The sequence below is a fragment of the Pan troglodytes genome, chromosome 2, assembly GCF_028858775.2.
Source record: "Pan troglodytes isolate AG18354 chromosome 2, NHGRI_mPanTro3-v2.0_pri, whole genome shotgun sequence".
Taxonomy (NCBI): Eukaryota; Metazoa; Chordata; class Mammalia; order Primates; family Hominidae; genus Pan; species Pan troglodytes.
This window is the reverse complement of record NC_086015.1, coordinates 186,318,504-186,340,583: the sequence shown is the minus strand read 5'-3', so window position 1 is coordinate 186,340,583 and position 22,080 is coordinate 186,318,504. Positions and strand designations below refer to the sequence as shown.

At 46.4% G+C, this 22,080-nt stretch overlaps 1 protein-coding gene across 7 annotated transcripts in view; it reads left to right on the top strand.

The window, feature by feature from the left end:
- The first annotated feature begins 1,921 nt into the window (after positions 1-1,921).
- LAMP3 (lysosomal associated membrane protein 3) overlaps positions 1,922-22,080 on the top strand; it is a 40,768-nt gene continuing 20,609 nt past the window's right edge. For 2 of the 7 annotated variants that reach the window (XM_063805288.1, XM_063805287.1), the window contains exons 1-4: positions 4,006-4,111; positions 6,907-7,083; positions 10,582-11,291; positions 12,467-12,595. In XM_063805288.1, coding sequence (XP_063661358.1) covers positions 10,605-11,291; positions 12,467-12,595 — 816 coding nt within the window. In that variant the 5' untranslated portion in view covers positions 4,006-4,111; positions 6,907-7,083; positions 10,582-10,604. 7 annotated transcript variants of the gene reach the window in all.

The window sequence follows — 22,080 nt, the reverse complement described above, 5'->3', positions numbered from 1 at the left end:
GCAGGTAGTTGCTGAAACTAGGTTGACTGGCACAAGTTAACCCTCACTTTTCACCATAAAAATTCCATTCTGAAACACACTGCAAGCTTTGGTTAAGTTTACTTGATTAGTGTTTGGAGCAACATAGTAAGACAAAATAGTTGTAGCCAAAGTTATTTTTCAGAAAATAATTTCAGGCTAGGCTGAAAGCCCTCAATCTAGTGATAAGGAGGGTCTCCTAATATACTGCTTAAATGTGTATTCCCCACTGGGACTCAAGCCCTGTCAAAACATCGTTGTTTTGACAGACAATCCAATTAATAGAGGAAGGAGATAAGACATTAAAAGGTTGCCTGTCAGCGTTGTTGAGCCGTGGGCCGTGGCTTACGCCTGTAATCCCAATGGTTGGCTAACGCAGGAGGATCGTTTGAGGCCAGGAACTCGAGACCAGCCTGGGCAACACAGCGAGACCTCCTCTCTACATAAAATAAAATAAAATAGCTGGGCGTGGTGGCACGCGCCTTTGGTCCCAGCTACTCAGGAGGCTGAGGTGGGAGACTCACTTGAGGCCAGGAGGTCGAAGTTGCAGTGAGCCGAGATCACGCCACTGCACTCCAGCCTGGGTGATAGAGCGAGACCCTGACTCCAAAAAAAAAAAAACAAACAAAAAAAAACGATATTGTGTGTTTTTTGTTCCAGGATTTTCTGGTCTGTAAAACCACCTGGGGCCAGGCACAGTGGCTCACGCTTGTAATCCCAGATCTTTGGAAGGCCGAGGTGGGCGGATCACCTGGGGTCAGGAGTTTGAGACCAGCTTGGCCAACATGGTGAAACCCGGTCTCTACTAAAAATACAAAAAATTAGCCGGACGTGGTGGCGCACACCTGTAATCCTAGCTACTGTGGAGCCTGAGGCAGGAGAATCGCCTGAACCCAAGTTTGCAGTGAGCCCAGATCACACCATTGTCCTCCAGCCTGGGCGACAGAGTGAGACCCTGTCACAAAAACAAAAACAAAAACAAACAAACAAACAAAAACAAAGAAAGAAAAAGAAAAAAGAAAATAAAAAAACACACTGGGAGTGGGCATTATTATGTCCGTTTTACAGCTGAAGAATCCAAGGCTCCGAGAGGTTCCCCGACGCCGCACGCCGGGGAGTCGGCAGCGCGGGCTCCCAGCCAGACCTAGCGCCTCTGGGCTGTGCTCCTGTTGCTTCCCGCAAACCGCGGTCCTGGCGAGGCCTGGGCGTGGAGCGCGGCTGCCGCAGACTCCCTGGGAAGACATGGAGTCAGGGTGCTTAGGGGTTTTTAGGCTCCTGCTCGCCTAGTGGCTGGCTTTCTCCCGGCTGAGAAGCGTCTCCGGGTTCCCAGAAAGGTACCCGAGCTGTTAGAAAAGAGGAGACCCTGGGCCGGGCGCAATGGCTCACGCCTGTAATCCCAACACTTTGGGAGGCCGAGGCGGGCGGATCACAAGGTCAGGAGATCGAGACCAGCCTGGCCAACAGGGTGAAACCCCGTCTCTACTAAAATACAAAAATTAGCTGGGCGTGGTGGCGGGCGCCTGTAACCCCAGCTACTCGGGAGGCTGCAGCAGGAGAATCGCTTGAACCAGGGCAGTGAGCCGAGATCCCGCCACTGCACTCCAGCCTGGCGACAGAGCGAGACTTTGTCTCAAAAAACAAAACAAAACAAAAGAAATAAAAAGAAAAGAAATAAAAGAGGAGACCCTGGCCGGGCTTGGTGGCTCACGTCTATAATCCCAGCACTTTGGGAGGTCGAGGCGGGCGAATCACGAGGTCAGGAACTCGAGACCAGCCTGGCCAATATGGTGACACACCGTCTCTACTAAAAATACAAAAATTAGCCGGGTGTGGTGGTGCATGCCTGTAATCCCAGCTACTCGGGAGGCTGAGGCAGAAGAATCGCTTGAACCCGGGAGGCAGAGGTTGTAGTGAGCCGAGATCGCGCCACTGCATTCCACCCTGGGCGACAGAGCGAGACTTCGTCTCAAAAAGAAAAGAAAAAGAAAGGAGGAGACCCAGGGTATGAGCGGAGGAGGCCGGCGCTGCCGGGACCACGCGCGTGCGGTAAACGGTCCCAGAGGCCCGGGCCCCGGCGGCTGCGCCGAGTCCCCGCCCCTCCCGGCTCCGTAGGGGTAGGAGGGGGCCGGCGGAGTTTCCCTCCCCGCCCAGCGGCCCTGGGCGGGCTTTTCGGCTGCTTCTCATAAGCAGGTGGTTTCGTTTCTCCGGCACAGGTAGGTTTCTCCGGCACCGATTCGGGGCCTGCCCGGACCTCGCCGCACGCTGCAGAACCTCGCTCAGCGCCCACCATGCCCCGGCAGCTCAGCGCGGCGGCCGCGCTCTTCGCGTCCCTGGCCGGTGAGTGGCCCTCAGCGCTTCCCGCGGTGGCCCTGATGTGTCGGTCCCCTTTCATCTAAACGCACTCTGGAGTCCCGGGCGCCACAGGACGGGCTGCGGGTAGGGAGGTGTGGCGCGTCCAAGGGCTTCCCAGCTGGAACTTGTTTTCCGTGAGTTACTCAGAGCGGGTGTCAACCCCAAAGACAGTGACACTGTCCCTCGCTTCCAAAAGGGTTCTGGACACCTTCTCAGGGAGAGTTTGTAGAGGTCACTCGGATTTAAGAGATGGAGACCTGAGCCAGGGCTTAGGAATGGGAGTCTTGGCTTTGTTATCCGGGAAAAGCGCTCCTGTCTTGCTTTTCCTTGCATCAGATGTGGTCTGACAGATTGTGCCATTTCAGAAAGGTGTAGGACAGAGTGTCAAAGACTTTTTTTTTTTTTTAATGATCATTGTACTTCCCATCCCAGATGCCGTCTGGGACGCTGAGTTTATGATTATTTTATGATCCGACCCTCCGCTTTCTCCAGAGCTTTTCCCCCTAGACATTGAGTCCTCGGGTGCTGTGGTGTTGTCCCTGTGATGAAGTTTCCTGGTTACTCGAACGTCATGAGAGAACTGTCTCCGTCCCTACCGCCCGGCTAACATGCTCAAGGAGGGGGCGCGGTGGCTCTTGCTTGTAACATGAATGCTAGGAATGTTAGGGAAGAGGTGAGAAGGGTCGTGCCAGCTGCCCTTGCCTAGGCAGTTCTCCCCTGCGCCACACTTTCAGACTTACAGTTTCAGGTTCTTTTAGGGGACAGAAGAGGAAGTCATCATCACGCTTCACAGGGCAAGCTATTAAAAAAGCAAAACAATCTCAGCCTAGCGGTAACCCACAGTGACCTGTATGTGAGCGCTCGTTGAATGGATGCATAGGCTCAGAAACACAATGGTATTGACAGGCCAGGCGTGGTGGCTCACACCTGCAATCCCAGCACTTTGGGAGGCTGAGGCCGGCGGATCACTTGAGGTCAGGAGTTCGAGACTAGCCTGGCCACCGGTGAAACCCCACCTCTACTAAAAATACAAAAATTAGCCGGGCATGGTGGTGGGCGCCTGTAATCCCAGGTACTCGGGAGACTGAGGCAGGAGAATCACTTGAACCCAAGAGGCGGAGGTTGCAGTAAGCCAAGATCATGCCACTGCACTCCAACCTAGGTAACAGAGGGAGACTCTGTCTCAAAAAAAAAATAAATAAATAAAAATAAAAATACAGTGATCATTGACAAATGCAAGGGCAAGTGGAGAGAAAATGCCCACATTACCGGTTCCTTTCTGAGCTACAAATTCTCAGAGGTGAGCTAGGTGAAGGATGCATCAGAGGTTTCTTCCTCAGAGGTGGAGGCCTTTGAGGGGTGGCACGGAACTGGATTCAAACCCTTGCCCTGACCCTTCCCAGCAGGGAGGCCTTGTTCACATCACCCAACCTTTCCGGTGCTCAGTTCCCTCACTGAAAAATGGGGAGAATAATACCCTCTGCTAGGAGTACTGGGGAAACAAATGAGGTAGCACCTGGACAGCAATTACTGCAGTGATTTTGCTCAGTGATGTTAACTCGTATCTCCTGTTTGTCCCTCCAGTCCCTCTCCCATTCACCTCACAACCTGACCTTGAGCCCCTTCTTCACTCAGTACAGGGCTCATCAGCACATGGTAATTAACAATGATGGACATGGCTTCCTGGCACTCTCTGCATGCCAGGCACTGTTCGCAGTGCTTTAATCCACAAAACAGCTTTGTAAGTACTGCTATTGTCTCCGTTTTACTTGCGAGGAAATAGAAGCACAAAGAGGTTAAATAACTTGCCCCTGATCACATAGCTAGCTGGTGACAGAGTCGAGCTTTGAACCAGAGTCTGTGCCCATAGCAGCTAACCTATGTGCTTTACTCATACATCTACTTACCTATAACTTATTTAGTCTCATAAGAACCCTGAAAAGTAGGTGCTATTCTTATCCCTATTTTACAGATGGCGATACTGAGGCAGAGGCAGGTTAAGGAATTGTTCATGGTCTCCCAGTTAGTGAGTAGCATTCCTGAGACTGGCATTCAAGACATCTGGCCTTGGCTGGGCACAGTGACTCACACCTGTAATCCCAGCACTTTGGGATCCTGAGGTGGAAGGTCGCTTGAGGCCAGGAGTTTGAGACCAGCCTGGACAACATAGTGGACTGTGTCTCAAACAAAACAAAACAAAAACGAAGTCTGGCCTTGGGGTTCAGGCTCTACGCTACTGTGCTACATGATCCTGCATGCATAGGCTCAAGAAATCCTTGTTGAATTGGAAATGAGCAAAAATCATCAGAAAGTTTTGCTAGGAGAGACGGAGCTTTTGGGTAAACTCTCTGAGTAATCTTTACCCAGTCAACTTGCTTCCCTGATCTCAAATTTTTCCTCCAGAAAATGAGGGGATTTAAGTTCACGTCAGTTAAGTTTAGGTTCAGTTACACGTAAGAGACAAGCCAAAATAACAGTAGATTAAACAAGATAGTTGCTTGTTACTCTTTCATGTGAAAACATGTCCAGAGAAATTCAGGTCAGTTCTAGTGTGGGAGTGCTTCACTGGAGATCCGTCATTAGGATCCGACATATAGGTATGTGACTTCTACCCTCAAGGCCTCCTCATGGTTCCACATGTTGGCTGGAGCTCCAGCCGTCACATACAAGTTGCAGGTTGGTCAAAGGAGGAAAAACAGAAGGGCTGTAGAAAGGCAGTCCACACAGGTGATTGAGCTGCCTTCACCCAGCCTTCCCAGAAGGCCCACATGATCTTAACACTTCCCTTCTTTTGCTAAAACTCAGTCATATGCTCCCACCCAGCTAGAAAGGAGGTTTAGACATAGAACTCTTTATTCCAGGCAACAAGTGCTCAGCTGAAACTTGAGGTACTGTTAGAAAGAAGGAGAGACTGGGTTTTGGAATAGTCAGCCAGCAGTCTGTCACGGGGCTAGTGGCCCTTCTGCTCTAGGGTTTCCTTGACTCTCTCTGCTGCACCCTGCTGGGGCTGCTTCTGCTGCCCCTAGAGGTGCCAGAAAACATGCTGGGGGCTAAACTGTGATGCCCTGAACCTGGACATGGCCGTGGGGCTCCAATGACTCCCTGACTGTGCTCCTCAGAGCTCTGCAGACAGTGTGTAGCCTCCAAGGCCTGCCAGGCCTGCTCCCTGCTGGTCTCCCCTCCTCACCCCTCCCTTCCCATACCGTCCCTGTGTTCCCGTCATGCTGACCCCTTGCTGTTCTCCAGACATACAAGACTTCTGAAGCCTCTGCGCCCTTACACATTCTCTTCCTCCTGTCTGGAAACCATCTCCTCCTTTGTCTGCCTGAAGAATTTATCCTTGTGTTGGATTCCCACCCTACCCACACTCTCATAGTATCTGGGGATTTGATAAAGACACTTGTCAGTCGGGCACAGTGGCCAATGCCTGTAATCCCAGCACTTTGGGAGTCTGAGGCAGGCAGATCACTTAATCCTAGGAGTTTGAAACCAGACTGGGCAACATGGTGAGACTGTACAAAAAATGCAAAAATTAGCTTGACATGGTGGCACATGCCTGTAGTCGCAGCTACTGGAAAGGCTGAGGTGGGAGGATCGCTTGAACCCAGGAAGCTGAGGCTACAGTGAGCCCTGAGCATGCCACTGCACTGCAACCTGGGTGACAGAGTGAGACCCTGTCTCAAGGAGAAAAAAAAAAACAAAAACAAAGATAAAAAAAAAACACTTGTCACACTGAGAAGTGTGGTTTACTCATGTGTCTGCCTCACAGGGCCCCTGAGAACAAAGACCTACCCCCAGTGCCTGGTACAGAGCCTGCCTGAGAGGAGACCCGTACATACTGTTGAGTGGTGTGGCAGGGAAACCAACCAAAGGCTGTCTGGGAAGGGACTGGCTGTCAGGAAAATACCTAGAAACGATCCCCTGTGAGATCACTGACTTTCTCAGGGGACTGGGCAATGACTCATCTCACACCCACTGGTTGTAGGGGAACCAAAACCTTCTAATGCCTCTTCATGCAAATTTCCATCTAGTGGAGTCCAAGCAATGGATCAAGGCCCTGGGGTGCTTGTTTGCCAAGTCTCCTGAATTTTGGAGAGGGGAGGCTGGGGTGGGGTGGGGTGGGGGTGGGCAGATGAGTGTGTGAACACCAGCACTATGTTCTGTGTATAGAGGGAGGGTCAAGACAAAGTCTGGGCTATGCCTGCCCTTGCTTCTGCCCACTGCCCTCTTTCTAGGCCTCAGACAAACCTGTGACCTTGACTAAACCTCTATAGGGCCAAACATCCCATTTAAAAACTGTTACCCAATTTCGACAGAAATCAGTCACATAAGTGTGGTCATATACATAGACCATGTGTGTGGTCATATACATTATAGAGTAGCTCTCATGGTCTTTCTGAGCTACTTTACAATGCAGAGATACCTACCCCAGTTGAATCACCTGCCTATCTTTTATACCCCACACAGGGAGAGGAGGAGAGTGGGAAGGGCCAGAGGAGGGAAGGAGAAGGGGTGAGAACTATACTTCTCTGACAGGTTCAATCTCCAACACCCATGAACTTGGCACTTTTGGTTGAGCCATTTGCCAGCCCAGCCTTCTGTCTACCACCCAGAGACACACCTACACCTACACACCGTATCAAGACATCTCAACTGCCATCACCTCTAGCCACCCCACCAAGGCTTCCTACATAGGAAGCACACCTTGACCAGGTACCACATATCTTCTTGGCTTGTTTAGGATGCCGTTCATTTGTGAACAATTAAGTCCTTTTTTTATTTATTTGAGTTCATTCATTACCACTGAGAGAAGAGTTCTAGTTGCATCTTGAGGAAGGCTTTTTTTGTTTTTTTTAAGGGTGCACTACTGAGTTTAGGAAACTGAACTCAGTTGAGAAGATTCTCTTTAGCTTATAAACACCAGCCATACACAGTAGGATTTTATCAAGGATATAATCACTTCCCCAAGAGAACAACTGGCAAGTGTTTTCTAGTCTCCTGGAGGTCTCTGTAGCAATCTTTACTTTTCACCACGAGATATTCCTGGAAGCCACAGTTGAGAGTGAATTCTCTTTCTCCATTGTAATAGTATGAATCTAATGGGGCTTTCGTTGGTGTTTGACCAGAGAACCAGCAATGCGGGTTTTACCCAAATGAATTGCTAAAATAAATCTTCAACAACACTCAACCTCCATTATAATCTCAAAGTGAAAAATCTTTCTCCAAGCTCCATGACATGGGCATAAAAGTTCTACGTGCAGGGATTTTACAAAAGTTTGTAGGTAAACCTATAGCCCATCAAACCTACCACTCTCAAGTATCATGCATTTAACTTATCCAAATGGATATTTTAGATTTTAAAAAAAGACTCTTAAAGAATGATCTCAAATAACTTAATGTCATTAATAATCATCGGTCTTTTTATAAGGTTATCAAGGCAATTTGAACTGGTGCTTTTGTCTTCCCTATTTTGCAAACCAGCTGTACAGAAATAATTCACAGGTCTTACTACTGGGCTTAAAGTTAGAACTTTTCTTCTGGAAAATAATCCCCTTTTCAGCACATGAACTTTTGAAACCCTCACCAAGGATCATCATTATGAGGTTTTCATGAATTGGGGTCACTGGAGGGCACCCTCCTGTTCCTCTCTCCTCTGCTTTTGTGTCTTCTCTCACCATTCTTCCCAGCGACACCCCACCTCCACCACCCCTCAAACCCAAGGGCAAGCTTTGATTCAGATGTACCGGTGCTCAAGTCTCCGCCCCAACTTTGACCAGTTGTGTCATTATGGTCAAATGGCTGAAATTTTCCAAGCCTGAGTTTCCTCATTTGAAAGATGGATAAAGTAGTACCCACCAAAGTGTTTTTGAGAGAAGTTGGTAAAAGATGACCCCTGACCTAAGGCCTTCTATGTAGTAAGTGTCCAGTAACTTGGAATTTTTATTGTTATTAATATGAGAAAAGTAACCACTTAGAAGTGTATTGAATGGAGGAGGGAGATAGAAAAGGCATATATGAATTATTTTTACTGGGTATGAACTTTAGGACTTTGTAAATACTAGCATAGCGTGATCTCCTTTCCCTTTCTCAGCCCAGCACAGGACAGCTCCAGCTCTCCTGAGAGTCTGTGGGCAAACACTGAGAAACCACAAAATTGAAGGGACACAGGCATCTCTCAGTGTGCCTGACCACAGACTCCTAAAGACATCGTCTGTTTTTTGTTGTTGTTGTTGTTGTTTTTGAGACAGCGTTTTGCTTTTACTGCCCAGGCTAGAGTGCAATGGCATGATCTCAACTCACTGCAACCTCAGCCTCCCGGGTTCAAGCTATTCTCTTGCCTCAGCCTCCCAAGTAGCTGGGATTACAGGCACTGTGTCACCATGCCCAGCTAATTTTTCTATTTTTAGTAGAGGTGGGATTTCACCATGTTAGCCAGGCTGGTCTTGAACTCCTGACCTCAGGTGATCTGCCCACGTTGGCCTCCCAAAGTGTTGGGATTACAGGTGTGAGCCACCGTGCCTGGCCCATCATCTGTGTTTTGTCCACTTTTCTGGATCCCTATGTGCCTGGAAGGAGGCAAGGATAGACCTATTCTAGTTGGAAAAGAACGGAGGCCCTCTGCCCTTAAGGACAGCCTCTGGAGAGAACCTGTGACAACAGTAGACACCGTCTGTGTGCTTAATGGTCCATGAAGAGTTTTACTTAAACCAACTCATGTGAGCCTTACAATAATCCTAAAAGGCCTACAATGCTATTGTCCTCATTAACACATTCTGTCATTTTTTCGTTTGACCCATATTTACTGTACACTGTCTATGTGCAGGCACTGATGGTAAAAATGGTACACACAGTTTCCACCTTCACGGTGCTCTTAATCTACTAGGAAAGATCCACAACCAACAAATAAACCAATAAGCAAACATTTAATCAGGGAAAATATTTGGCTGGTACATACTGGCCAGGCTGATTGTTAAATATTTGAATACCATCCCCATATATACTTACAAGTTGTAATTAATGCAGTGAAAGCAATGAATTTAACACTGCAGTGGAGAATCATGGATATGGGGAACTATTTTATATAAGGAGGACAAGGAAGATGCTCTGAGGAGCTGCCATGAAAGCCAGAACACAAAGGACAACCCACCTGAAATATCAGAGCAGTTATGACTTCTCTTTCTTGGTTGAGAAAGACTGGGCCACTCCAAAAGTTAAGTAAGAAAATGACAGGAATTGGTCTGTATTGAGAAAACAACAAGTGACAAGATAAAAAATGGAAAGGACTGTATTGTGAAGAGATGAGTCTCCTGTCATTGGGAACAGTTAAGTCTAGATTGGATGAACACATGGCAAAGATCTGTAGGTGTAATTCAAACATCAGATTAGGGTTCGGGCCGGGGCGCGGTGGCTCACGCCTGTAATCCCAGCACTTTGAAAGGCCGAGGCAGGCGGATCACAAGAGGAGTTTGAGACCAGCCTGGACAACATGGTGAAACCCCATCTCTACTAAAAATACAAAAATTAGCCGGGCGTGGTGGCAGGTGCCTTTAATCCCAGCTACTCACGAGGCTGAGGCTGGAGAATCTCTTGAACCCAGGAGGCAGAGGTTGCAGTGAGCCGAGATTGTGCCACTGTACTCCAGCCTGAGCAACAGAGCAAGACTCTGTCTCAAAAAAGAAAAAAAAGATTGGAGTTTGGACTAGATGACTTTTAAGACCCCTTTCAAACCTGGGATTATATGATTCTGTGAAAACTGTGTAACTCTGTAAATCTTTATTACCATCATTCATGCTGCCCCAGCTCTATCAGGTCATACAGCAGCTGTTCACCCAGGAACACTATTTTATGTCAGCTGTCCGGATCCACATTTGAAGGTGGAGAATGAAGAGGCATTGACACTTAGATATCTAGCTGAGCATGATCACTTTGGCGTGTATTAGTACCACACCTCACACAGGCAAAGGGGCTGGGTGCTGTGGAACTGTCATAACCCTGTAAAAGGCATGGATACAACCAGAACATTACAATTGTGTCCTGGGGGTAGAATCTTTGGTGATGTTTGCTTCATTGTTATACCCTTGCACATTTCCCCCAAGTATAAAAATATGCATGTTAGGTGTTTTTTATGAACAAACATTAAGATGGGGATGGGAGAGGGACCTTGTAAGCAATCGGTTAGTGTTTTTAACACTTTTATTTCCTAATTTTCAGTAATTTTGCATGATGGCAGTCAAATGAGAGCAAAAGCATTTCCAGAAACCAGAGATTATTCTCAACCTAGTGCAGCAGCAACAGTACAAGACATAAAAAAACCTGTCCAGCAACCAGCTAAGCAAGCACCTCACCAAACTTTAGCAGCAAGATTCATGGATGGTCATATCACCTTTCAAACAGCGGCCACAGTAAAAACTCCAACAACTACCCCAGCAACTACAAAAAACACTGCAACCACCAGCCCAATTACCTACACCCTGGTCACAACCCAGGCCACACCCAACAACTCACACACAGCTCCTCCAGTTACTGAAGTTACAGTCGGCCCTAGCTTAGTGCCTTATTCACTGCCACCCACCATCACCCCACCAGCTCATACAACTGGAACCAGTTCATCAACCGTCAGCCACACAACTGGGAACACCACTCAACCCAGTAACCAGACCACCCTTCCAGCAACTTTATCGATAGCACTGCACAAAAGCACAACCGGTCAGAAGCCTGTTCAACCCACCCATGCCCCAGGAACAACGGCAGCTGCCCACAATACCACCCGCACAGCTGCACCTGCCTCCACGGTTCCTGGGCCCACCCTTGCACCTCAGCCATCGTCAGTCAAGACTGGAATTTATCAGGTTCTAAACGGAAGCAGACTCTGTATAAAAGCAGAGATGGGGATACAGCTGATTGTTCAAGACAAGGAGTCGGTAAGTTGGGGCCACAGGACTATAACACTATCTTCAAAAAGTCTGAGTGGAGGTTGCCTTGCTAGGAATGAGCATTCCCCACATCCTGTGTCTTTAAATGAAACCAATAGCTGCGAGCTCATCTCTCTCCAAGGTGCTCCATTAAAAGGTGATTATGTTTTAGGATATACATGAAAATAGAAACTAATAGCAACTGTTTGGAGAGAGGAAGGCAAACAAAAATTTAAATATTCACACCCCTCACTTTTAGCCAACATAGGCAGAGTGTCGTAGAATGTTCAACGTTGATCTCAGCCCCTCCCTACCACTCCAGAAGACTTAAAAGCCTCATATCCTTTCCCGTGAAATGAGAGATTTAAGTCAGATGGTTTCTATGGTTCCGGGCAGTTTTGACATTAATGTGGAAATCCACATTAACAAGAAAACCGAGGGAGAGGGATTGCGATTATTTGATATACTAAAGGAATCACTAAAACAATATTTTCTTTCTTTTTTTTTTTTTTTGAGACGGAGTCTCACTCTGTTGCTCAGGCTGGAGTGTAGTGGCACAATCTTGGCTCACTGCAACCTCCACCTCCCTGGTTCAAGAGATTCTCCTGCCTCAGCCTCCTGAGTAGCTGGGATTACAGGCGTCTGCCATCACACCCGGCTAATTTTTGTATTTTTAGTAGAGACGGGATTTCACTATGTTGGCCAGGCTGGTCTCGAACTCCTGACCTCATGATCTGCCTGCCTTGGCCTCCCAAAGTGCTGGGATTACAGGCATGAGCCACCATGCCCAGCCAATAATATTTTCTTTTTCTGCAAACTTTAATGATTTCAAATAAAACTTCCACATCTAGGTTGCCATTTGAGACAGAGGTACCTTACAGAGCAAACCCTTCCCTCTAGTATCATTTAACATGTTTAACTTAACATAAATTCCATGCAGCTTATCAGGAACATACCTGCCATCAATTATTTACAAAAGAACTCCTCTCTGTGGGAGAACTCCTCTTTAAGAAAGCTTTTGAACATAACAGTTTGAAAACGAGAGGTGTTGTCTGGGGACTTTGCAGTTCTCCAGTGAATCCTCAGCCTTAAGTTTCAGGCTCACAAACTAGCCTGTGCATCTGGTTCCCTAGCTAGAGTTTTCCTCTACATCTCATTTAGCTGATCTATCTAACTTGATTTAGGTTTTTTCACCTCGGAGATACTTCAACATCGACCCCAACGCAACCCAAGCCTCTGGGAACTGTGGCACCCGAAAATCCAACCTTCTGTTGAATTTTCAGGGCGGATTTGTGAATCTCACATTTACCAAGGTGAGGCCTGAGCTCCTTTGCACAAACTGCATCTGGTACAGCTTTCCCTCTCCCTCATCCTGGGGCCAGGTGGTGCAACCTCACACTTCAGTTTGAGATCTTTGCTGATAAGAATGAGGGGTTTGGGGATGGAGAGGAGGAAGTGTCAACATCTTATGTTTGTCTTCTTCCCCCTTCAGCCTCCTTCTGTGCAGCCCAAAAAGGGCTTCAGGGCCTCTTATGGGAGACTTGACCTCTGGGGAATGTAACCACCCGTGCCCTTTGCAAACCAGCCAAAGGAGGAAGTTGTGCAGATGAATAAACCTGTAGAAATTCCCAGTGGGCCCCAGAGGAACAGGATTATTCGGAGGAACAGGATTATTCTAAAACCGAAATCAAATGTCAGAACAGGTTCTTTCCAACCACAGCAGGCAAAATTCAGGGCCAGAGCAGGCTCTGGGTTTCCCAGACCATACCCTGGAAGGGACAGACAGGGAAGTGATGTGGACAGAGCAGTCATAGATCGAGGTCAGAGAGTCTCACTGCAGATTTGGCTCTGTTGCTTTCTCTCCTTGTGACACTGGGCAGGCAACTTAACCTGTTTGGGCTTTAGCATTTGAAAAATGGAGGAAAAGACTTAGAGATTGCCTCTGTAAAGAGCATACCCCAGCTGGGTGCGGTGGCTCACACCTGTAATCCCAGCACTTTGGGAGGCTGAGGCGGGCAGATCACCTGAGGTCAGGAGTTCGAGACCAGCCTGGCCAACATGGTGAAAGCCCGTCTCTACTGAAATATAAAATATTAGCCGGGCATGGTGGCGGGCGCCTGTAATCCCAGCTACTTGGGAGGCTGAGGCAGGAGAATCACTTGAACTGGGGAGGTGGAGGTTGCAGTGAGCCGAGATTGCGCCATTGCACTCCAGCCTGGGCAACAGGAGCAAAACTCCATCTCAAAAAAAAAAAAAAAAAAAAAAAAAGAGCATGCCCCATACACGGGAAGTGGCAGATGCTCAAGAGCCAGCAGCTGCAATTGCAGTGATTGAAACAGGCAAATGTCTTGCAGACCAGAGGGGGCTGGTCATCCCACTCCCCTGGGAGAGACTTGCCCCCGCTTGCCTCAGAGTGTCCTTCAAATAGCCCCAGTAAGAGCTGAGGAGGAGGCACTGAGAGACCCCTTGCAGCTGGGATTAGCTGCATGATCTCAGGGGAGTTGGGGCTTGTTTCCCAATCTGTAAAATGGAAATAATTACATCTACTTAGTAGGACCCTTGGGAGGATTAGAAATGGGGTATGTAAACTGTCTAGCACAGTAGATAACAATGTTCAGTGAAGAGTGGCGGTTATGATTGTCATTATTAACTTGATCACAAAGACTTTATTCTCCTGGAGCATACAAGGTAGAGTTGCGCTTGAGAAGTCAGTGGTTTCCTTTTGGGACCAAGTGGGAAAGACACAATCCTTCATATGTCAACCGTCACACAAAATGGGAAGACATTCAGGGTAGAGTAACTGCTCTATCCCTGGAAAATTGAAGTTAAACTATAGAGATGACAAGAATTTCTTTAAAAGTCCCTGGGCTGGATACAGTGGCTCAAGAATCACTCGAGGCCAGGAGTTTGAGACCAGCCTGGGAAATATATAGCAAGACCCTGTCTGTCTCTACCAAAGAAAACAAAATAAAATTAGCTGGGCATGGTAGCACATGCTTGTAGCCCTAGCTACTCAGGAGGCTAAGGTGGGAAGATTGCTTGAATTGCTTGAGCCCAGGAGGTCGAGGCTGCAGTGAGCAATGATTCAATGATTGCACCACTGCTCTCCAAAAAAAAAAAAAAAAAAAAAAAGTCACTTTGGCAAAATAGCAGAAGATACAGACATAAACATTTATGCTTTGGTTCAGGGCTCGGTTCCACCCAGACCCAGACCTACTGCCCATGTGACTCATTGACTAATGGAAGGCATCAATAAACTCCAGCATTTGTGGCACACAAGGGCAGCTGCCATCAGGCCTTAGGCAGACCTGCAAACAGAGATTTCTTTGACACTTTCAACCTCTCTTTTTGTTACTTTCTTCTGTCTCCTGATGCTCCAACCCTGCCTTTCCTATTCCTTCGGGCTGGATTCTGACCAAACTCCACCCAAGTGTTGAGTCCCTGCCTTTCTGAAAATCCTTTGAGCTCCCAAATTACCTCTTCCTCCAAGGGTGGGGGCAGGAAATGAGTGTCCAGAAGGAGCCGGAAGCACCAGCAGGTCGTCCTCCCCTCCCTCCATTCACCCAGCTTCAGGAAGGGGCAAGGCGAGCCACTCTCAGCCCATGGCCCCGAGTGTTGCAATAGCTGCTTTGCTTGAGTTTCACCAGCCACATGCTCCTTATTCATTCCATTCCCCATCACAAATTCCCAAAGTAGCTGACCTTCGCCAGGAGGTAGGCAGAGAGGCTCACAGAAGGTAAAAATTCCCACTGGCCTTAGTTATCCCAGGAACTTACGCATTTACTTTTTATTAAATTTATTTTGATTTTTTATTTTATTTTTAAATGTTTGTAGGTACATAGTAGGTGTATATATTTATGGGGTACATGAGATATTTTGATATAGGCATGCAATGTGTAATAATCGCATCAGGGTAAATGGGTTATTCATCACCTCAAGCATTTATCCTTTGTGTTACAAAAAATCTAAATATACTCTCAGTTATTTTAAAATGTACAATAAATTATTTTTTACTTCAGTCACTCTATTGTGCTATCAAGTATCAGATCTTATTCATTCTGTGTGTGTGTGTGTGTGTGTGTGTGTATATATATATATATATATATATTTTTTTTTTTTTTTTTTTGAGTTGGAGTCTCGCTCTGTCACCCAGGCTGGAGTGCGGTGGTGCGATCTCGGCTCACTGCAACCTCCGCCTCTCAGGTTCAAGTGATTTCCCTGCCTCAGCCTCCCAAGTAGCTGGGACTACACTACAGCCGCGCACCACGACGCCTGGCTAATTTTTGTATTTTTAGTAGAGACGGGGGGGTCTCACCACGTTGGCCAGGATGGTCTCGATCTCTTGACCTCGTGATCCGCCCCCCTGAGCCTCCCAAAGTGCTGGGATTACAGGCGTAAGCCACCGTGCCCAGCCCATTCTGTCTATAATTTTTTTACCCATTAACCATCCCCTTTTCCCCCACCCCACCCATTACCCTTCCCAGCCTCTGGTAACCATCATTCTACTCTCTATCTCCATGAGTTCAATTATTTTAATTTTTAATTTCCACAAATAAGTGAGAAGGTACAAAGTTTGTCTTTCTGTGCCTGGCTTATTTCACTTCACATGATGACCTCCAGTTCCATCCAGGTTGTTACAGATGACTGGATCTCATTCTTTTTTACAGCTGACTAGTACTCTATTGTGTACATGTACCATGTTTTCTTTATCCATTCATATGTTGATGGCCACTTGGGTTGCCTGCAAACCTTAGCTGTTGTGAACAGTGCTAGAATGGATGTGGGAGAGCAGATCGCTTCGATATACTGATTTTCTTTCTTTGGGGTATATATCTAGCAGTTGGATTGCAAGATCATATGGTGGCTCTGTTTTTAGTTTTTTGAGGATCCAAACTTTTCTCCATCTTGGTTCTACTAATTTACATTCTCACCAGCAGTGTACGAGGGTTCCCTTTTCTCCACATCCTCACCAGCATTTGTTATTGCCTATCTTTTGGATAAGAGCCATTTTCACTGGGCTGAGATGACATCTCATTGTAGTTTTGATTTGCATTTCTCTTATGATCAGTGGTGTTGAGCACCTTTTCATAGACCTGTATGCCATTTTATGTCTTCTTCTGAGAAATGTCTGTTCAGATCTTTTGCATTTAATTTTTTTAATCAAATTATTAGATTTTTAAAATCAAATTATTAGATATTTTACTGTTGAGTTGTTTGAGCTTCTTCTATGTTCTGGTTGTTAATCCCTTGTCAGATGGATGGTTTGCAAACGTTTTCTCTCATTCTGTGGGTTGTCTCTTCACTTTGTTGATTGTTTCCTTGCTGTGCAGAAGCATTTTAACTTGATGTAATCCCATTTGTCCAGTTTTGCTTTGGTTGCCTGTGGTTTGGCGTATTACTCAAGGAATCTTTGCCCAGACCAACGTCCTGGAGAGTTTCCCAGTGATTTCTTTTAGTGGTTTCAAAGTTTGATGCCTTAGATTTAAGTCCTTAATCCATTTTGATGTGATTGCTGTACATTGCAAGAGATAGGAGTCTAGTTTCATTGTTCTGCATATAGATACCCAGTTTTCCTAGCACCATTTATTGAAGACACTGTCCTTTCCTCAATGTATGTTCTTGGCACCTTTGAATTTCTGCATTTTAAAAAAGAACTTGGCTGGAGTGGTGACTCACACCTGTAATCCCAGGACTGTCAGAAGCCAAGGTGGAATGATTGCATGAACCCAGGTGTTTGAGATCAGCCTGGGCAACATAGCAAGACCCTATCTCTATAAAAAATTTAAAAATTAGCTAGCCATGGTGACGTGTACCTGTGGTCCCAGCTACCACATGCAAGCTGAGGTGGGATGATTTCTTGAGCCTAAGAGGTCAAGGCTGCAATGAGCTATGATTGTGCCGTTGCACTCCAGCCTGGGTGATAGAGTGAGACTCCATTTCTAAAAAACATCAATCAATAAGAGCTTGTTTAAGCCAAAACAGGGACCCTGAATTCAAGAATTACAGGTGCTAGGCATATAACCTAATGAGCAAAGCAAACTAGTAAAAAAAAAATTGTTTTCATTGAAACAAGCAGTCCTAAATTTTTATTTTACCAGTTTTGATGAAGATCAAAATATGTCTTCATCAAAAATTAAAGACAAGAAAGATTTCAATTCCCATTCAATCTAATAAGAAAAATATTAAAGTAAGCACAAAGTAATGAAGCAACTGAGAAGGCCTCAGAAATTGGGAGACAAAAGGGAGGGACAGGAGAGTGCTCATCTCCCTAGGAGTTAGCTCTGCAGATGGTGCAAATGGCAGGGCTGGTGTCTAGCCCCGGGGATTATCAGTGTCTTTTATGGCATTTATTTGGGATGGTCCAATGTCCATTCTGAGTGACTTCCCTTCTGTGCCAGTTGTTCAATATTTTTTTTTCTTTGTTTTAGACAGGGTCTCACTCTGTTGCCCAGGCTGGAGTGCAGTGACGCGATCTTGGCTCACTGCAACCTCCGCCTCTTGGGTTCAAGAGATTCTCTTGCCTCAGCCTCCCAAGTAGCTGGGACTACAGGTGCATGCCACCAAGCCCGGCTAATTTTTTGTATTTTTAGTAGAGATGGGGTTTCACCATGTTAGCCAGGATGGTCTCGATCTCCTGACCTTGTGATCCACCCACCTCAGCCTCCCAAAGTGCTGGAATTACAGGCACAGTTGCTCAATATTTTACATGTCCCCTCAATCAGGTGGTAAGGAGAGGGTGGTATTGCCAGATCTTCTGATTGTTCCAGATAAGGCAGAAATCTAGATCTTTCTAGAAAAGCACTTTTTTTAATGTTGGCAACACATTTTTAAAAATTTGAGGGCCGGGTGCAGTGGCTCACACCTGTAATCCCAGCACTTTGGGAGGCCGAGGTGGGTGGATCACCTGAGGCCAAGAGTTCAAGACCAGCCTGGCCAACATGGCAAGACCCTGTCTCTACTAAAAATACAAAAATTAGCTGGACGTGGTGGCACATTCCTGTAATCCCAGCTACTAGGGAGGCTGAGGCAGGAGAATCGCTTGAACCCAGGAGGCGGAAGTTGCAGTGAGCCAAGATTGTGCCATTGCACTCCAGCCTGGGCAACAAGAGCAAAACTCTGTCTCAAAAAAAAAAAAAAAAAAAAAAAAAATTTGAGCACCATGCTGGCCAAAGAACATACAACTGAAGGCCAGATTTGGCCTGTGGATTCTGACCCTGTGACTTCTGCCCTAATGGGTGTATTGTATGAAGTGTATTTAGGTAAGAAAGCCTTCTAGATTTTTCCAAAAGAGAAATGGACTCAACCATTCAGTCAGTCGCTTTTGAAATGTTGCTGCTTTCTAAACCAGCACTTCTCAACAGCAACAGTATTAACATTTGAGGCCAGATAAGTCTTTGTGTGGGGACTACCTTGTGCCTTGAAAAATGCTCAGCAGCATTTCTGGCCTCTATCTCCAAGATGCCAGGAGCAACTGCCCACCCCAGTCAGACAACTCAAAATGTCTCCAGACATTGTCAAATGTCTCCTAGGAGGCAAAAATCGTGTGCAGTTGAAAACCACAGCTCTAGAGAAAAAGAGAACCTTAGAAAATGTGAGTTTATTCATTATAATATAATAGATGTTATGAGAGCTAAGTTGTAGAATGATAAATGGATGTTGATTAGGCCTGATTTATCAACTCGTTTATTAGTAAGAATTTACTGAGCACCTACTTTGTCCCTAACAATGAGCTTGGCTATGAAAGAAAAATAACAGAAATATAGGCTATAGTTCCCGCTTTCAATCTGTAGGGTTTTGTTTGTTTGTTTTTGAGACCGGGTTTTGCTCTTGTCGCCCAGGCTGGAGTGCAATGACATGATTTCGGCTCACTGCAAACTCTGCCTCCTGGGTTCAAGTGATTCTCCTGCCTCAGCCTCTCGAGTAGCTGGGATTACAGGCGTGCACCACCACACCCTGCTCATTTTTGTATTTTTTAGTAGAGACGGGGTTTCGCCATGTTGGCCAGGCTGATCTCGAAGTCCTGACCTCAGCTGATCCGCCCAACCTCGGCCTCCCAAAGTGCTGGGATTACAGGTGTGAGCCACTGTGCCCAGCCCAATTTGTAGTTTTTTAAATTGAAATACTACCAATGACAACAACATAAAGAAAAATCAGTCACTTAACCTTGTTGTTCAATCAAGGCAAATTATCCATATCATTCGCTTTGTGACCATGGACAGGCTGCTCATGATCTCTGAGCCTCAGTTCCTCTTCTATAAGATGGAGCCAACGAGTGCTTATTTTGCTGGGCTGCCATGAGAGTGCGCTGAGCTAAAGAATGTAAAAGTGTTCAGCGTGGTATTTGGCCCCTAGAGGGGTCAGGAGAGGTGGATTTCCTTTCTTTTTTTCCCTCAGTTTCATTTTTTAAAGAACTGAAAACCTTTCCCTGTCAGTGTCTCATTTGGTTAGGGTGACATGCTGAAAGTTGTTCAGACCCTTCAAGTTCAAGATCACATGCATCTCTCCCCACACCTCCCTACAACATGCTTCCTGGTGGGATAGTTGCTTTTAAAACATTCTGCAGTAACTTCATTCTGTGCACAGCACTATCCCTTTCTCCTCCACCCCTTTGGCCGGGCAGCTCTAGGTCTCCAGCCCTGGCTCGTGAAATCAACCATCAAGAGAGGAGAGGTGCGAGGGTCAGGCAGTGCACTGGCCGACTGAGGTCCTGGAATCAATGCTGCAGACCCACCTGTTGTTTCCCCAGAGCTTTTTTTGTTTTTTGAGAAAGGGCCTCCCTCTGTCACCCAGGCTGAAGTGTGGTAGCACGATCAGGCTCACTGCAGCCTCAGCCTCCTGGACTCAAGTGATCCTCCCACCTCTCAGTCTCCTGAGTAGCTGGGACTACAGGTACATGCCACCATGCCCAGCTAATTTGTGTATTTTTTTCTAGAGATGGGTTTTCATTATGTTGCTCAAACTGGATTCCAGAGCCTTTGAGGGGCATTTGGAACCCTCTTGGCCTACGAGCTGGGCTTCTGAGGACTGTGACCAGTGTTCAAGTGTTGACACCCTCACAGTGCACACTTAGAACTCCCCAAGTGATCTGTACTTTCCACGCTCTTTTTCCCCTGGTGCTTTTCCCTCTGCCTAGAAGGCCCCTCCCACCCCTCAGTTCCTTTAGCATCCATCCTTAAAATAACTCAAATATCATCACCCTGTGAAATTCCCCCTTCCCCACTTCCACTTCAGGTAAAATGAGAGACTTCCTCCTCTTAGTTCCCTGAAACTCAATTCATTGTTCCCCAAACTTCATCAATGCACTTGTCACACATTTTGCCATCCCCAAGGCAAAGTCTATGGCTCCTTCACGTCTCTTCTCTAGTGCTCACCCCGACTTCGCATATAGTATATCTTTAGCAATGTTTGATAAACAAATGTATCAATGAAGGAGAAAATCTAAATTTTGCAGAGAGCTCTGGGTCAAAGTGCCAAAAAGTAGATCACAGGTTCCTTTTGCTATGTCCAGAACAAAGCTTTCTTGATTTAGTCACAACAATGCTGAGCGAAAAAGACATGATTGATGCTGAAGACCATCCTGAACAGCTGGGACTATGAAACTTCCACGGTGTGTTTTGCAGAAGTGGACAGGGGGAACTTAGGACCCCATGGTTATTGGCATGCTGGTGTCCTGGGCAGGATGAATTGGCTGGTTGGTGCCAGACCCCCGTATGTCTGTAGAAAGGTAGACATGTTGGTGGACCCACAGTTTTGCTAAGGAGGATGTTAAGGTTCCTTGACGGATTAACAAAGGACCACAGAGCCTAAAATATTTCTGGAAAAAAGTTTACCAAAGACGATTTTATTTCCTTTAAGAATATTCAGTAACACTACAACTCTACAGAATAAAGTGGTACAATTGTCTAAGCCTCATTCCATAGCATAAATTGTGTAAAACTTGGAATCTTTTTTTTTCTTGAAAAGAGACACTTAATAGGGATGTATGAACAGAAGCCATGTCTGTCTTGAATGGTGATGAGACAAGATGGTATATCCCCACGCCATTAACCCTGAGACCCAGGGCTTAAATACCATATGGAAAGGGTGAGTCAGAAGAGATGTGTAGGACAATTGAAGTATGATCATGTCAAGTCAAGCTTGTAATCTTAAGAAAACTAAATATCCCCCTGTCCTTTTGTTTACATGAATCCACCTGACAGATACTTTTCCTTTACTCTAAAGATAGACATCATGGCTAGACATAGTAGCTTATACCTCAAGCCTCATTCCTTGTAAACCCAACACCTTGAGAGGTCAAGTAGGGAAGATCTCTTGAGGTCAGGAGTTCAAGACTAGCCTGGGCACCATAGTGAGATCCCATCTCTATAAAAAAATTTTTTTTAAATTAGCTGGCTGTGGTGCCATGTGCTTGTAGTCCCAGCTACTTGGGAGGCTCAGGCAGGAGGATCACTTGAGCCCAGCAGGTTGAGGCTGCAGTGAGCCAAGATCTTGCCACTGCACACCAGCCTGGGTGACAGAGGGAGACCCCAACTCAAAAAAAAGCTAGACATCAGCTTAGTCCTAGTCAATGTTTCACTAATTTTGACTCAGTCAAAATGGAAAGAATTCTGAGTACAGCTTCCAGACTCTGTCCTGTGTGTCCTTAAGATGAACTCACAGTGAATGTGAGCACTCTGCTTACGGAAGGCCTCATTTTTTGATTAGCCCTAGAAAGCGCAGATTCTTGTGGAACAGCAGTGGCCCTGCCCATCAGGGACGGGTTCACAGGTGTTCTGCCTGTGCATCCGGAAGGGCTCAG